Raw genomic sequence first — 16,765 nt, 5'->3', positions numbered from 1 at the left:
CCGGTACCGGCACCGCCGCCTCTGCTGCTGCTGCTGCTGCTGCTGCGGGGGGCGATGAGCGCGGCGCCGGGCGCCCAGGGCCCCGCGACCGCCGGGGGCCCGCCGGGGGTGCCGGTGCGCTCCGTGCGGTCCCTGCTGCGCCACGTGCAGCTGGAGAGCCTGGCGGCCGGGCTGAGCGGCGGCGTCGTGTCCACGCTGGTGCTGCACCCGCTGGACCTGGTGAAGATCCGCTTCGCAGGTGGGGACGGGGGGGCAGGGGGCGGCAGGGAGGTGGCAGGGGGCTGCTGGGGTGGGGGGCACGCGGAGGCCGCAGGGGGGTGGGCTGTCTGCCCCCAACGTTCAAAGTTCGCCTTCGTGCAGGAGGTTTACAACAGTCGAAACAACAACGGTTGTATTGTGGGGCTGGCTGTTAACAATAGGGGTGTTGTTTTGCGGAGAGCCCTAGCTTCTTTGGTGTTCCGTAGGGAAACCGGTCAGCGTCTTCCTGTTGGCTTTGTTGTTAATATAAGAAGCATTTTACCCTTGCATCTTATTCTCTTTTATAGAGGTTTTGTTGTATTTTGGGTTGATGTCTTAAATGGGTAAGTGGGTTTCCAAAATAAATTCTGAACTATTGAACAGAAGTCTTACAAAACCTGATGCATTACATTTTTCAGCAGACTTTTTGCCAAGTTGGATTTAAAAAGTCTCTCCTGTCTGACAGCGCGGTCCCATCCTGGGCTGCGTTAGGAGAGCGCAGCCAACAGAAGCGATCCCCTCTCTGTTGGGTACTCGTAAGGCCTGTCGGACACCTGAAGCACCGTGTCCAGTCTGGGGTGCACCAGTACAGGAACAACACTGGCGTGCTGGAGTGATGCCAGGGGAGGCCACCAGGCTGGACAAGGTGCTGAGTGCATGGCACGGGAGGACATGTGGGAGCATAGAGTAGAATATCCCAGGTTGGAAGGAACCCACTGGGCTCATCGAGCTGGTCAGGCTTCAGGAGAGAAGGCTGAAGGGAGGCATTATTGCAGTCTGTCGTTGGAAGGCATGGAAAAGGTGAAGCCAGGTTCTTCTTGGAGTAAGTGATATGGCTAGAGGGAACAGGCACAAGCCGGAACATAGAAAATTCCGGTTAGCTACTAAGAAAAACTCTTTTTTTAACTATTAAAGTAGCCAAATACTAGAAGAGGTTGTCCAGAGGCTGTAATCTTTTCAACTTTGGAAATATTCTAAAACTGACTGGACATGTCCCTGATTAGCCTGATCTAATGAGGTGTGTTTTGAGCAGGGGATTGTATTAGATGACCTCTGGAGGCCCCTTCCAACCAGAATTACTTTATGCTTTTAAACGATGGTTTCAGTTTTATTCCTGATTTCCATCTGCTAGGTTTTGCTTGGACTCACTAAGACAGATGGCTTTTTTCCTCCCAAAAAAGTTTGTTCCAAGTCATTGAGGTCTGAAGTCCGCGTTTTAACAGCGTAGCTCTTGTGTTGGTTCATGATACCCAGCTATTGCACCCTGTGGCACAGGAGAGAATGACAAGGTGACAGGCTTTGAGTTCAGATGTTGTTTCAGGATGTAAGCTCTACCTCCCTGCTGCCTGTGAGTGGTCCACAGCACTATCCTTCCATTGATGGAGGCCACACTGAGAAGTTTTTGAACAAGACATGAGGTATTTGTTGGTACTCCAGTGTTAACCTTACTCTGCTTTAGCCCCAGCTAGCTTTTCAGTCAGATGGTACAGAGAGAAAGGGATTGTTTCACGTGTTTGTTTGGTTTGAAAATGATGATCCCCATACTTTGTTTTCAACCAGGAAGTAAAAGCTGAGATCAGAAATCAATGCTATAAAGATCTTTGGTAGCATCATTGACAGACAGACTTGCATTCATGGCTCTGATTTTCCACCTTGTTTAATGTGTTTATAAAACTGATTTAATGTCAGCATAGTAAAAAAATAAAAATGAAAAGGTCTGGCAGTGCTCATTCAGCAGGGGGAAAAGAGACATTTAATTTATGTTCTAGTTTTGAGTGGTTGTTAAGATGTAGAGGACTTGTCACAATATACTCAGGAAAAAAAAGCATTTTATCCTTAGTTCTGAAGTCTGTCACAACATACAGCACTGTACACAAAGTTCAAAGGAGAATGAATAATGAATATGGCACTGAAGAGAAAACATCTGAAATTAATGATTGCCATCGTGTCCTGGTGGGGATACGGAAAATGCGCTGGCTGTGAAACTTCATGATTAACCATACGTAAAGTTTCAGTCTAACTTCTGTCTGTACGAAGAATGGAAGTGCCTGCTGTACTGGCATCCTAGAATAATTCAGGTCGTTGTCAGTAACCAACAAACTGTCTTGCTGTTATGACAGAAACAACGGACAGAAACAAAGTTGTATGAAACCTGTGCTCTAAAATGAACCTATCAAGAAAGACTTGGGCATTCTTTGTCTTGTTGACAGTGACATTTTCTGAATATTTGAACAAACAGCTGTTTGATTATTGGGTGATAGCGTGCACATTAGGTGTTTTCAATCAATTCAGTGAGGAAAGAAGTAGAACATGAGAACTGATGATGGAAATAACCTGTGAGAGTTCTGGTAAAAACTGACTTTGGAATCAATAAGACGTGACTTACTGAAAATACTCAGGTCTACGTAGAACATTCAAAAGAAAAAGATTTAAGTTACAAACTCTTATACGGGGGGTTACCAAACTCCTTGCAGAAACCTGTTGTCAAAGAGCCCACACATATCACTTGAAATATGATGTAAAATCCTTGGGGTGCTAAAAATAAAGGATGCAAAGAATTTCTGCTCACCAAAAATGCACATTAGTGCAGTTAGTCTCGTCAGATTGATGGAAACTTTCTTCTTGCAGAGCTTAAAAGTTTTTTTTTTATATTATTTTTTAAAGTTCTTTAAGTCTAGATTTATTGAAGTTGTACATCCCAACTTCTGCATACTTTTAAAATACAGCTGATAGTTAGGCTTTCATGTTCACTTGCAGCTTTGTTTGGAGGCTGTGTGCTGCTGGAGTAGCTTTTACACAGCTGAACTTCATGCTTCCTGCAATGTTTTTTCACTGCAATTTCTTTCTTTCACAGTGAGTGATGGATTGGAGCTGAGGCCAAAATACAACGGGATTCTCCACTGCATGACCACTGTCTGGAAGCATGAAGGACTACGAGGCTTATACCAAGGGGTAACTCCCAACATGCTGGGAGCAGGGGCTTCCTGGGGACTTTACTTTTTCTTGTAAGTGGAACTGTAAAATGTGTCAGATCCTGTGCAATTTAACGTTCATATATAAAGGGTATATATGGGAGGGTATATAAAAAAGGGTATATAAAAAAGGTGCTAAATGGCTTATAAATGTGCGATTCTTTTAGTACGTTCAGGTCTGTTACCCATCATTATGGTTTGCTGTTTCAGAACGTAAGCAGTTTGAGTCAGAGGCCTGTTACTTTGTCAAGTACAGTGCATTCCCCTTGGTGCTGTGAAAACACTGAGGAACTTGAGAGATGGTGACATCACATGGTGAAGAGTCCTCTAAAAGCACAAATAAACTGTACTTAAAGCCTCATGGAAAATAAGAACCTAAACTGGCATGTTAAGAAGTAAAGGACATGATAAAGTTTCCTACTAAAGCTAAATATTTAACTGATTTTTAATAATTCTGCTGACAGTTTTTTCATTATTTTTGTTAATGTCCTTTGCTTATAAAGGCTATTTTTAAATATTCTATATGTTCTATTGTATTAGCTCTGTAACTGACCTGATTTACTGCTATTCCCTGTTAACTGAAACATTTTTGAGAATGGTTATTTGGTATGCTTTAGCAAAGCTCACTTGCCAGTTGTCTGGATTATGCTTTTGTTGGACTTTAGTCCTCAAGCTTCGCTGTGAGCTCCTATCGACTGTTCACCTCCTAGTGACACTTTTAAAACCACAAACACTGGAAACTGGATCAAGAGATGAAAGCTCAGTGAAAACAGAAAAAGGATAACTACCACTGTTACTTTTAATCAAAAGTAGGCTGTCTGGTGGGTTTCTTTTAGAAATAAATTTTCGAGATAGATTGCTGTTTCAGGATGTAGTCCTGTTGATACTGACAGTAGTCCCTGATCAATTTAAGTATATATCACCATAGTTGACTTGGAAGAGTTAACTGTTCAGAAATCAATTAATCAAGCAAACAATGATAGTTTGCTTAGAAATCTTTTCAAAGGTTATGTAGCAGCTAATGTTTTCCGTGGTGCTAAATGAGAATGGGGTGGTGGGTTTGTTTGTTTGTTTTTTTTAAAGTGATACAGGTTTGCTTTTACCTTTACCAAAATATATTACACATTTTCCAGTTATAATGCCATCAAAGCTTACAAGAAGGAAGGGAAGCTGGAAAGTCTCAGTGCAACTGAACACCTAGTGTCAGCTGCAGAGGCTGGTGAGTTAAATACAAAGAAGATTATTGTTCTCTTCTAGCTTGTCCATATGCTGCTCTTTGCCTTTCTGTGTCAATGCTATTTTTTCTTACAGGTGGCAAGTGTGTTTGAGTCCAAATGCAATCACTTATTGTCTGTGAATAAATTAGTGATGTCTGAAATAAATGGATAATTAACTGTGGTCCTTTCAGTTTTGCTCAGTAGTGGCAGTTGGTAAAATGCCTTCTGACCTTGTTTTCATTATATATAAGTGCTTTTTGTGTATTTAGTACTATATCGAGTCCCAAAACATTGCTGTATAAATCAGCTGTTACTAGCTTGTTAACTCATTAAACATTAAATGCTTAGACCTGGAAAAGAGTAGGCCTGTTGAAGTTAATAAAATAAATGATTTGGTCATAGGTCTTTGAAAATCATTACCTAAGGTCCAGGTTTTCTTTAAAACTACTTCCAAAGTCAAAGTACAGCTTTAACCATCATGACTTTTAATACATTGTTTCTGACTTACTTTCTTGTACATGCTTCTATGTACTACTTAATCTAGGCAGTTGAGAAGATTTTATTAGGATGTTGTAGCATTGGCTTATTGTTGAAATACAACACGTATCATTTGATGCAGGAAAAAAAAAAAAAAGTAATGTCACTTTACAACTGCCTTAAAACTACACCAGGTTGCTTGTGTTAACCTGTCAATATTAAGTCAATTTCCCATGACTGAGGTGTCCACTGAATTTTGAATAATTGTATGCCTGGAGACTAACTGAGGTAATTAAGAGTACGTTATGAAAATACTTATGTTTCCTGTCTACTACAGATTGCACTACTGTGTGTGGAATGGTGAGGGAAAGAAGGGATGTGCTGTGAATGTGCATAAAGCTGGATGCTCTATAGATGCAGCCACAGCAGGAGTAGGTTGGACTTAGTTTTGAGCTTTAAAGGCAGAAAGAGAGAACAGCAGTGTTCCTAAACTTTGCCTCTTTCAAGTAATATGAGTACTCTCGCAGGACAAGAGTCATTGTAGAAGCCTGTGTTACACTGAACTGAATGAACTGGGACCAGCTTTGGCATGGGCTTGACAATCAGTCTAACTTCCATCTGTTTGCAGGAGCCATGACTCTCTGTATTACGAACCCGATATGGGTAACGAAGACACGACTTGTATTACAATATGATGCTGGTGTTGATCCATCAAAGCGGCAATACAGAGGAATGTCTGATGCTCTTATAAAGATATACAAGACAGAGGGCATACGTGGCTTGTACAAGGTAACAAAATTGAAGGAAAAACTCCAGGATTGGCTGACACCCCTCAATAGCACTGTGAGGCTTCAAATGCTTGGCTACAAAAAAAAAAAAAAAAGCCCAACTTGCGTGTCTTTTTTTTTTTTTTTTGTATTAGTTTATTTTTATTCTGTGAGTCAAAGCAAAGATCAAGCAAAAAAGCTTAAACTTATTACAATATTGAAATGTAGGGAATTACTGAAGTGTAAGCTTTGTGTCTAAGCCATCTTCTGAAAATACTAAAATGAGAGTAAACTACAAGCTATTTTTTAATTTTTTGAGTCTCCCTCAAACTAGGATTTGGATAAGAGGGCAGCAATAGTGTAATCTATATTGCTGCTAGTGACTTTTTCCATTTCATCTCTTATCCCTGCCTGACATCTTGTGCAACATATATGACTAAAGTACTTGCTAATTTTTTCTTCTACAATGGATGGTTTCACCAGTGCTCGTTTGCCCCCTAGTTATTCAGGTCTGTAATCTGTCATCCCTAGATGCATAAAATTTACAGACTTCTAAAAATGGTCTGCATATGTGTGGGGTTCTTGTTCCACTTAATTTAGGGAAACAGATGGCAACTGGATTTGGACTTTTTACCTCCCCCTTCCTTCAGGCCATGACATCAAGATGTGTTCATCAGTGCCTGGAAGGTGTGAAGAAACCTATTTTAGTCCAGTCTGGCTCTTCTCATGCAAGTAATGCTATAGCACAAGAACACTATCTCTTAGGAATTGTCCTGATTACTGAACATTTACTTTGTTTATTAGCAGTTAAAATACAGTCCTTTATGCTAAAGACTAGTATGCCACATATGATGAATACCAAATTCTGACACCAGGAACAAAACACCCATTCCTAAGTTGAAATTGTCAGGATTTCTGATTTGCCTGCCTGGATGTCTCCTCTTTTTCACGTAGATAAGTTTTAATGTATTTCTTCTGTTAGGATTTCTTTCTATTGAGTTCCTTTTCAGATTTTTCATGCATGTAGTACGTGTTACTTTTAGCACTAGACCCTTTTTTGTAACAGTAATCTGCAAGTGGGTAGTTAAACCAGGTAATTCCTTTGAAGGAGCAAATTACCTGCTTAATTAGCTGTTCTGAAAAGAAGGTAACCTAGATAGGTCCTGATTGACCTATATAACCATTCACACTGATCGACTTCCATTTAACATCAGGATTCTCTCAAACTTTTCTGTACTGGGAAGAAGGCACATCTTCAGGTGGCTTTTTGACTTGGTCGTGTTGTAGCCTTCTTCCATTTTCTGCTTTTGGAAGGGGATTCGCTTTTTTTCTCCTCCTTGCTTGGTTTAAAACTCAAGAGTTGAAGTTTTATCAGTCACCCTGTGTTGCAGGAGTTGTAATGCAGATGAATGTCTTTTTCCTCATAACCTTAATTTCAGAAAGAGTTCCGTAGAGCAGATAGGAAAAATATCACTGCAAGTTGGAAATAAAATCTGGAAGTTGTTTCATTCTGATGCATTTGAGATTAGCTTTCCAAAGAATGGTGTTGTTCTCCAAGCAATTCCATATCGTGCTCTCTGTTGCACAAGATGCTGTTGATGTTCTGAGCAATTCTTTTTAGTCCTTTGTGGCACAAGCCTGGTAATGTTAGGATGCACCAGTCTTTCTAGTAAGGATCAAAGCTGTCTGTTGGGTACTGTTAGTTTATTAAACTGTAGATCATCAGAAGTTGGGTCCCTGATAATTTGTGCTGCTTGAACTTGGCCTGCATTTAAAAAAAGAAGTAGGAGCCTTTCTTTCTCCTGTCATCCCAGTAATCATCTAGTCAGTGATCTTCCCCACCCTCCATCCATCGGCTTTGTCCTTTGACTTCAGACCCCCAGATGACCGGGGTCGGAGCTGCTCCGCTGTGCTCCAAGCTGAAAAAAAACCAGCCACCCTGGGGTCATGCAATTTGAAGATGCTCAGGAGATCTGTTGGAGATCTGAGCTCTGAAAATGATTTTGCCTAATGAAGTTGAATGTCATGCAACCATCACCATGTAAAGTACTGTATGTTTCTCTTTAAGTCTGAGGCAGGAGAAAACAAACATTTTAGAACAAACTTAAGACTGTAGGAGTTTGCACTTCAGGAAAAAATATACAATATCTCTGAGCTCTTGAGAAATTGTTAGCTGTCTGGTGTAGAGTGGCTGAATAAAAAAATGTCAATCAAGAATGTAACTAACATTCTTCTTGGCCTCTGTGATACTGTGTTTGTATTTTCAGTTTCATTCTCTTTCAGTGATGATGTAGAGGCAGCAATTAGAGCAATGCTTAATGGATAGCAGTAATATAAATGGGAAATGTGGAAAGTTTAAGGAGATTTAAAAAATGTAGAGTCATCAAGACTGAGAATAATAGTGCAGTATGCTAACAACAGCAAAAAATCCTAGTAGTGCTACATGCTCATTACCAAGTGAAAATATATTTTACAATCACCCTGGACACTTCCATTCAACAGTTTCACCTTTGGTAGGCAAGTTTCTGTAATCTGAGGATAAATAATTTTTTCCAGTCCATTAATGTCTTAAGACATTTAGCTCTCTTTATTTGCTATGGTTTTTGCTAATGCTCTTTTCCTCCTTGCGAATGTGAAGTTTATAAGCTAAGTGACTTTCTATTTCTTTGTTTTCCCATATTGCAAAATCCACTGGGATTTGATCGTCTTGACTTTAAGCGTAGCCCCAGGCTCTAGACGGAGAGAGAGGGAAGAAGTAACTTTCACAGGAAAGATGGTATCAGTCTTTGCCTTGAAGGAATCGAGATGCATAGTGGCATCCTTCCAGTGTCTTTCTGCACAAGTTGGCAGAGCAGGGCATTCCGGTACTGCTGGCATGGGCATGCTGAGCTCCCACATGAAGATGGTGCTACACAGATTGCAAGGGGAATCTGCTACATTCTCTCAAAACATACCAGAGGCTGTTCTGGCATGAGCTCTCAGACCCTTCAAGCAGTGTTGTGAGTACCTCGTCACCAAATGAACCTCGTTCCCTGCTTTACTAAGAAGCGTAGGCTTTCCTCTGTATATGTTTGCCTAGATTTCTTTTCATCTTGGTGGTGACATTTGAAATTCTAACCAACTGGATGCTTTTCTCCTACCCTGGATCTTCTGTGTGTGTAGCTGTTCTAAGACAACTTTAAAGTATGCTTTTTTCCACGTTGTTTATTGGTCAGTATTAGATACTTTACTGTTTACGTCTCTAATTACGTATTTAATTTTGCCCATTATTCTAATCTTCCAAAACAGAATTCAAGCAGGACTTCATTGAGCAAAGATTGTTCCTGTTCATCTCTTATGGAAAAACTCTCCTAAAGATAGGTTTTGAATATAAAATGTAACAAGATGTCTGTAAAGAAATGATTTTAAAAAAATATCTTTACAGTCATACTGTAGATGAAAAGTAAATGTCAAATTTTATCAGGTTTTATGGCAAGAAAGTTATTTGCATGAAATTGCAAGAATAAGAAAATTGAGTAGGAATATCTTTCCAAAACTTCCTCAGACAGATATTTCATTCCTGAGAAGAAATCAGTTTTGCTTTGAAACACTTTTCCCTACGAACACGTGGACTTGAATTCCTCCTTTTTTATGATTAATAGAACCCTGCGTCAGCTCTTATTATACTGAGGTTGGTTGGCAGGTAGTTGTCTCACTTGTCCTTATTGCATCTTTTAATACTGGCTCAACACTAAAAGTCCTTCAGTGTTTGGAAGTTTTCCCCATCACAACAAGACTTGGCAGTGTGCTGGCATTCATTTACAAATCTCATCAGTAGATACTTTAGGACTCTTGGGTACAAGTTATCCAACTGCTGGCTTAAATTTAACAGTTTAGCACTCTTAAATGTTGTTTAACATTCTTCTCTGGTTAGTGGGGAAAATGTTACCTCATTCTCCTATGATATAAATACATCATTGTAATTCTTTCCAAATTCAAAGCAATTGTTTCTTCTGTCTCATAACTTTTTAACTGTCTAGTAATGGGCATATGTTAGTGAAGATTTTCCCTGCTATCAACTACAGCATTTCGTACTGTTCGTGGTTCTGCTGACCCAGATAACTTTTTCTTTGATAGTTTCAGTAATGCTTTTTTTGTCTGTTCCTCCTGTTACTTTTTTATATTACTACCTAATTTTCTTTCTGATTGAGGATTTCTGAAAACCTAAGTTCTCCTTTCCCGTGTCTTGTAGCATCAAACTCCACAAAATTCCGCAGTTATGCTCACAGTTGACAAAATGGAGGCATTTGGTTTCATTCCATTTGTCCATATTTAGGGAACTATTCTTTCTAGGTTGCTGGTTGTGAACTGGGGACTTTAGCTAGTCCCTAATTACTTGATAAGTTCATGGTCACTGATGATTAATTCATGACCATTGTTTTCTACTGTGAGAAGAAATTAATACTCATTTATTACAGAGAGGTCCTAAAAATCACTTTCTGGATGACTCTATTATCTTGAATTTAAGAAATCCATAGCTTCCAGAGAGTTAATAGAGGCTCACTGTGATGTTTATGCCTACTGTTGTTTTCTTTTTTCTTTTTTTTTTTTTCCTGAAAGTTAGGAGTTTGTGAATTAATTTATCTTTTTGTCCTGTTACGCAGTAGACATTTCAGTAGGCTCCTACCAGGATTCCTTCTCTTCTCCTGCTTCAGGTTCTTAGTAGTTTATTGATCTGTCTGTATTCAACATTTTGGTCTTCCAGTTTAGTCTAAGACAGAGTTTTTTGTCGGGACACATCTTTTTACATTCCTCTGTCTTTCCTGTATTCATGGAAAAGAAGATAAAACTGTTCCATACCATTATTTTTTGAGAAGTTTTGGTTCCTTGAGTCCTTTTTAGCCACATTTTGATAATTTACTCTGTTAAGATTTTCCCTTTGCAACAGTTTTCAGCAAGCTTTTGGCTCCTGTAAGTCATTTGCAGCCAGGATGATTATTCCCCACTTATTTGTATTTTTCCAGTGTAAGTGACCAACTCTCTAACAAGAGAATTAGAACTTCTCAGAACCCATGCAGCTGTCAGTTCATTTTCAACTGAGCTACTCCTGCCTTCTCTTTCTTCTAGAGACGCTTCAGAAAACACCTGTTTACCTCTTTCACTTCAGCTTTTTTGAAAGAGAATTTTTTTTGTAAATTTCCATGTTAAGTTCCTACTGTCCCTTACTGCCCCTTGCAGCTGGACAACATTTCATAGACTGCTCTGTTATGACTTCATTCTTGCAGTTTGTTCTGCTGGGTTGCTTTGGGATACGCTCTGAGCAGGGTGAGGAATGCACTCGAACCGATGATCTGAATTATATATCTGAATTATGAATTAAATTTTTTTAATGTACATCATCCGTAAGACCTTGTATGAGTTACCTTTCCATCTGTGCACTTCAGCTTTCTGCTGTTCAAGTGTGTAAATATAGATTAATATATATAAACATTTATGTTATATAAATATATATAAACACGTACATATCTATCCCCAGGACTTGATCACAAGAGTTTTTGTACCTCTTCTTCTAGTAGCCTTCCTCCCTGAGACCCCAGCTTCTGTAATTGCCTTATTGGTCTCAGGTGGGAATTAAACAGCTTACTGCCAGTCCCTGGCAGTTTGATTTGCAAATCAGCTTGGTCATATTTTTATAATCCTCATCCACATTAGCAGCTTTTTGAGACCTGTCCTCGTGCTCTGTTAGGTGGCGTCCCTAGGCCATGTGCTTTATTTTTCTTCCTCATTAGATGTCTTAGCCTGTACGTCATCTCAAGAAATGTAACATGCATTATACTTCGAATGCCCACCCCGATGAATACCAACAAAATGTGGATTTTGAAAATTACTACACAGCATCTGCTGTGCAGTCACAATTTTTAAAGGAATGGTGGATATATGCATGTGTGTGAGCTGAACTCTTTCAAGTTGTATGGTTCTTGTGGATTGCTTTTCAACCTTGGTTTATTCCTTTTTAGGGATTTGTGCCTGGTCTGTTTGGAACTTCACATGGAGCACTTCAATTCATGGCATATGAAGATTTGAAATTGAGATACAATAAGTATAGAAACAGAGTATCAGATACGAAATTGGTAAGATAATTGAGAACAAAAATACATTGTGGCATGTGAACAATTGGAGATTTATTCCATTCATCTGGATTATAGAACGGTCAAGTTTACAATGTATTGATGCATTAATTGAAATATAAAATATATAAGGAAATATTATTTTTCACTTTAGGAATCAGCAACTGGTTGCTGCTGCTTTTCTGTAGGGAAATCAGGTTATTTTGGCAAGTGGTTTGAGAATTTTAGGGGGAGGAATGCTTTTTGAAAACAGTCTTTCTGTGTGGAATCATAGGAAGTCTTCCTAAACACCTACCTTTAAAACTAGTCAGGTACAAACTGGGGAAAGGTATTTTACTTTTGGAACACCGGAAAGATTTCTAGAAGAGTTTCCTTTGATAAGAATGAGAGAGCACAACAAGCATTTTACAATGAATTACCTAAAGCACTCTGCATGCTCTGTAACATTTCCAGTTTTTGAAATGAGTTTATTGCAAAGGGAAAAAAATCTGTCGTTTAGTTTAAAATTTTAAAATCAAACAAGATTTTGGGAAATTAGCTATTTTAAACTATAGTTAAGGCAAGCGTGTTTTTTTGTTTGTTTATTTGTTTTTGCTTTTAGAACACTGCAGAATACATAACGATGGCAGCTGTGTCCAAAATATTTGCTGTGTCAGCAACTTATCCCTATCAAGTTGTACGAGCTCGTCTTCAAGATCAGCATAATACATATTCTGGTGTGTTTGATGTGATCCGCAGGACATGGAGGTAGGCATGCAGCATTAAAAGCTTGCGTCTTGGAAAGTGAGTCTTATAGATTCACCATGTTTACTTGCTTCCATGCTGACTGGTTATCTGTATGAAGCCATTCTGTGGGCTGTGCCACTAATAGCTAGATTCTACAGACAAAGGAATAGAGAAGGTTTAAAAACACACTATTGAGTTGGTTCTTTGGGGACTCTTCAACAAGTCTCATTTGAACTGCTTTAGATCATCATATATGACAAAAGAGTTGGGCTGGTGGGAGTTGTGGCTGATCCAAATTCATAGCAGGAGGAAGTGAGCTAGCCAGGGCTGATCATACTGATGTCCCTGCAGTACCCTGCGGCCTGGCTTCCTGGAGGATCATTAGAGAGCTGTTATTACCTCACACCTATGCATATCTTCTCACAAACCCTCTTCCCTCCGCTCCACAAGGCATGTAGGAGTTTTAACACAGAACTCTGAAGTTACAAGGACTAGTCACCTTTGCAGTGTGCAACCAATGTTGATCTTGCTTTGGACAGTATTTCTAGGTTGGGGAGGGAGGTGAATGGGGTCAGCTAGCTCTTGGGGTATTAAGAGGTGCTGCTTGAGTGAGGCTGTGTTGTTCCAGAGTCACCTGTGGCTCAGAGACACTGCAGCCATTTCAGCTGAAGCCAATTCTAAGTGAAAATAGCTCTGATATCTCAGTGCAGTGCCCTTCAGTGCTGCAGAAAGGCTTACTAGTTCTTACAAAGCATGAATGTGTGCAGACATTTTGAGCCCACCACAGTACTCATGAAACACAAATGCAACAAATCAGAAGAGTGGTGTAAACCACACCCAAGCACTTTCCAGGGTCTGCTTTGACTACTCATCGCTCTGAGTGTCCTAGGTCCATATGAAACTAGGAAATAGGAAACTGAAATTAGAAGTCTTCAAAACTTTCTAACAGAAGGGAAAGTGAAGGGTTAAGATTTGATACATTTTGACTCTGTAAACACTTTAGTAAGAAATTATTCTGAATTTGTTATTCCTAATCTGAAGTACATTTCCCTCAGTGAGAGAGCAAGAGAAAAATAACAGGCTTTGTTTTATGTCTGATTTCTATTAAAATATATTAATTAAAAGTAATTTTTTTTCTGTGTCTTTAAAGGAAAGAAGGAATTCATGGATTTTACAAAGGAATTATCCCCAATGTGATCAGAGTGACTCCTGCTTGCTGCATTACTTTTGTAGTTTATGAAAATGTGTCTGGTTTTTTACTTGGTTTTAGAAAAGAAAATAATTAAAGGTATAAGTTTGTGTTCAGAAGGAATCTAAGTTTGTGTTCAGAAGGAATCTATCCTTTATTTTTTTTATATTTATGATCTGGGATTATGATCACAATGATCATGAGATTTACTTCAGCAGTCTATTTTGTCACTCTGAATTGATCTAATATTTTGAGGAAAGAACCAGAAGATATTAAAACCCTGCCCGCATCTCTTCTGCTGAGAGTTCCTGCCTTGTTGCATTTCCCTCTCCTCTGAATCAGCAGTGTCTGCTTGAAACAGATGTCTGCAACTGTGAAGTAGCTTTGTGACTGGGTGAAGGCAGCTCTGCAACAATTCAATTCATCCTGGCCTGCCTGGAGTAATGGACTAATCTGTTTTGACAAGTCACAAAATAACAGTTGGTCAGGTTGTACTACAGAAAACTTCATATAAAAGCAACTCTGGAATGCATCAGAACTTCCTTAAATCTTTATCTGAGTCTCATGGAGAAAATATGTATGTATGTATTTGTTTACAGCACTGTCTTCTGAATCCATCTCTGTTATCTCTCAGGTTTTAGATTATGGAGTGCTCCACATTCCATCGCTCATCCAACACAAAAATGCTGTCTCCATGGGGTGCAGTTTGGAAACTAAAGTTGTTTTGTAAAACAGTCAGCTGTCCATTCCTGGTTTTGAGTAATTGCCAATTGAAATCCAGTTCTTGAGTCATACCAAGACAGACTTGCAGTGTGGTTGTTGGCTTGTTTCAGTACCAAACCAAAGTCTGTTGTGTGCATCGCTGGCAACTTACTTCATTCGTTTTCTTGCTCTTCGCTCCCCACGCTGACCAAGATGTTCCATCTCTGTCACAGATGCATCTGACCAAATATTACTAAGTAAATGAATATTTGAAAGTAGGCTTAGTTAAAATATAGATATATATATATGGTTTTTCCTAGTAATGCCATAGTGATGCAGTTTTCAAGCAACTTTGACAACAAATAAGACTACTTATTTTGGATAATATTATTTGAAAAAATCCATAGGTAGTCTAAAAATACTGTGCACAGGACTTTCTTAAAAATCATTAATGTCTTCTGATTTAGTCTCAGGAAATTACTAAGAATATACCAATTGCTAACACAATAGTAAGCAAAATTACAGTACATCTCAGTAAATTTGAATAACAGTGCTTCTTTTTTGGCAATAATTGCTGTCAAGGATATGTACTTTTTGGAAACCCAGGTGTTGTTTTTTTCTTTTTCAATTCTTCATGAAGGAAGTACGTTACTGAGCATAGCATCTGCCTCCTGCTATTATTATGAATGCATGAAGAAGTATCTAGAAAGTAGCACTTAACTGAGGAGGAAATAAGTTAGCAAAGGTTATTTGACAGGTGGGGAGAAATAGTAAGTTTCATAAGGAACAGAGAATACTGTTCAGCAAAGCACTTGAATAATCTCTTAGAGAAGTTTCCTGTTTAACAATAGACTAACCAGAACCAAAAATTAGGGAATTGGTTTATCTTTTATATTTGGGAAAGTGCAGAAACGGCTTAGTATTTTGAATCTCAATTCAGCAGTCCTGTTGCTTGTTTCTGTTGATAATATTGCCACATCACACTTTGTGTATGCTTAACTTTTTAAATAATTTACTCCTTTTCTTCTCTAATCCCATCCTTTCTACTGTTGATAATACATTAAGCTATCTCATCTGAAAGGGCATGTGACCATTATGTTATTTGTTTTGTTTTGTTTGTGTGTTTAATTATAAAAGCTTCCATGTACATTTAACATCAAATTTACTGGAAGTTTACCTTGCAAATTACTGCATAGAGCCCTATCAGCTACTACCTTCTTTTGCCTCTCTTTGGAAGCTTTTTATTTGGGTTTGCGTTTTCTAGTATTCAGGATTCAAAATACATTGTGAAGACATAGGAATAAACCATACAAAAATAATAAAAGTTGTGCAGTGACTGCCCTGGATTAGCATGTTGCAGACTCAGAGCGGGATACGTGTGATCCAGGATAAATGCAAAGCCAGTCTCCAAGCATGTACACAATCAGTGACTATGTTAACTGACATCCTCTAAATTCACACCATAGTTTAGCTCACAGTAACTAGTTTGTGTTCATATGCCCTAAAACCCCTCTTGCCAGCCAATAAAAACGGGCAGTTCTTCAGAGACATAAATGCCAGCTGTGCAATTTGCTGGCTTGCAGCAGTATCGCATGTAAGCTTGCAGCAGGGAGAATCTGAATGCTCTGCTAGCTGCAGTTGTGTTCCTCCAGCATTTAAACAAAGCTGCAGATGAGCTATCAATTTGAGACATGCCTTGGGAAAATCTTATAACCAGTTCAGAAGAAAAGACAGGATTTTGTATTAAAAAGCTAAAATTAGCTCAGATGTAATGTTTTTCCTTTTAGTTTCTGGACAAGGTGTATTTCTGCATGTTATACATGCTTTTTCTTTATTTTATTAATGTGCAATTGATTTTGCAATGGTTATTATTTACCCTTAGAATCTGGACTTGTTTGTTTGTTTGTTTTTAAGATGTATGACATTTGTAGTATTTGGAAGAGAGTGCTCTAAAATGCTTCTGTTAACGCTGCACTAGGTAGAAGATGTGCCATGATCCATGTTGTCACTCCTCGTTACTTCTTGTCCAGTCTGGAGGCTGCATTCAAATATCTGCAACATCGGTCTTTCAGTTTAGCAGTACAGCTTCTGGAAAGCCAAGGCTTTTCAGCCTGCTTTATTTCTGTATCTTCCAAACAACATATCTAGCTTTAACACCAAAGTGATTGTATATATCTGACAGGCTAAAATCAGAATTATTTATTGGGGAAATAAAAGCTAAGTTTTGTAACTGTAAAATTACTCACGTTTTGCATGCTGACAGTGGAGATCAATAATAAATGTTTGCACTGAAATCTAGTCTCAAGCAGCGGACGGAAGGAAGGAAAGCTTAGATAGTCTCTATTTATTTGTTCAGAACGTTTTTAACACC

The 16,765-nt window shown here is 38.9% G+C and overlaps 1 protein-coding gene across 1 annotated transcript; it reads left to right on the top strand.

Annotated features, from left to right (window-relative positions):
• The first annotated feature begins 15 nt into the window (after positions 1-15).
• On the top strand, positions 16-15,731 carry SLC25A32 (solute carrier family 25 member 32). The gene is made up of 7 exons (XM_035317692.1): positions 16-238; positions 3,092-3,242; positions 4,343-4,428; positions 5,532-5,692; positions 11,667-11,780; positions 12,379-12,524; positions 13,654-15,731. The coding sequence occupies exons 1-7, from the start codon at positions 55-57 to the stop codon at positions 13,787-13,789; spliced, it is 978 nt and encodes a 325-aa protein (XP_035173583.1). The 5' UTR covers positions 16-54; the 3' UTR covers positions 13,790-15,731.
• The last annotated feature ends 1,034 nt before the right edge of the window (positions 15,732-16,765 follow it).

The sequence above is a fragment of the Oxyura jamaicensis genome, chromosome 2 (genome assembly GCF_011077185.1).
Source record: "Oxyura jamaicensis isolate SHBP4307 breed ruddy duck chromosome 2, BPBGC_Ojam_1.0, whole genome shotgun sequence".
In the NCBI taxonomy this organism is placed as follows: domain Eukaryota; kingdom Metazoa; phylum Chordata; class Aves; order Anseriformes; family Anatidae; genus Oxyura; species Oxyura jamaicensis.
The sequence above is the reverse complement of the archived record's forward strand: the minus strand, read 5'-3'. Positions and strand labels throughout refer to the sequence as shown.

What these genes read in the sequence shown, in the direction of transcription:
- SLC25A32 (XM_035317692.1), top strand. Translation starts at nt 55, where the DNA reads ATGAGCGCGGCGCCGGGCGCCCAGGGCCCCGCGACCGCCGGGGGCCCG. An exon ending in GCATACGTGGCTTGTACAAG is followed by an intron (nt 5,693 to 11,666) that starts GTAACAAAATTG and finishes ATTCCTTTTTAG; the next exon opens with GGATTTGTGCCTGGTCTGTT. An exon ending in GTGATCCGCAGGACATGGAG is followed by an intron (nt 12,525 to 13,653) that starts GTAGGCATGCAG and finishes GTGTCTTTAAAG; the next exon opens with GAAAGAAGGAATTCATGGAT.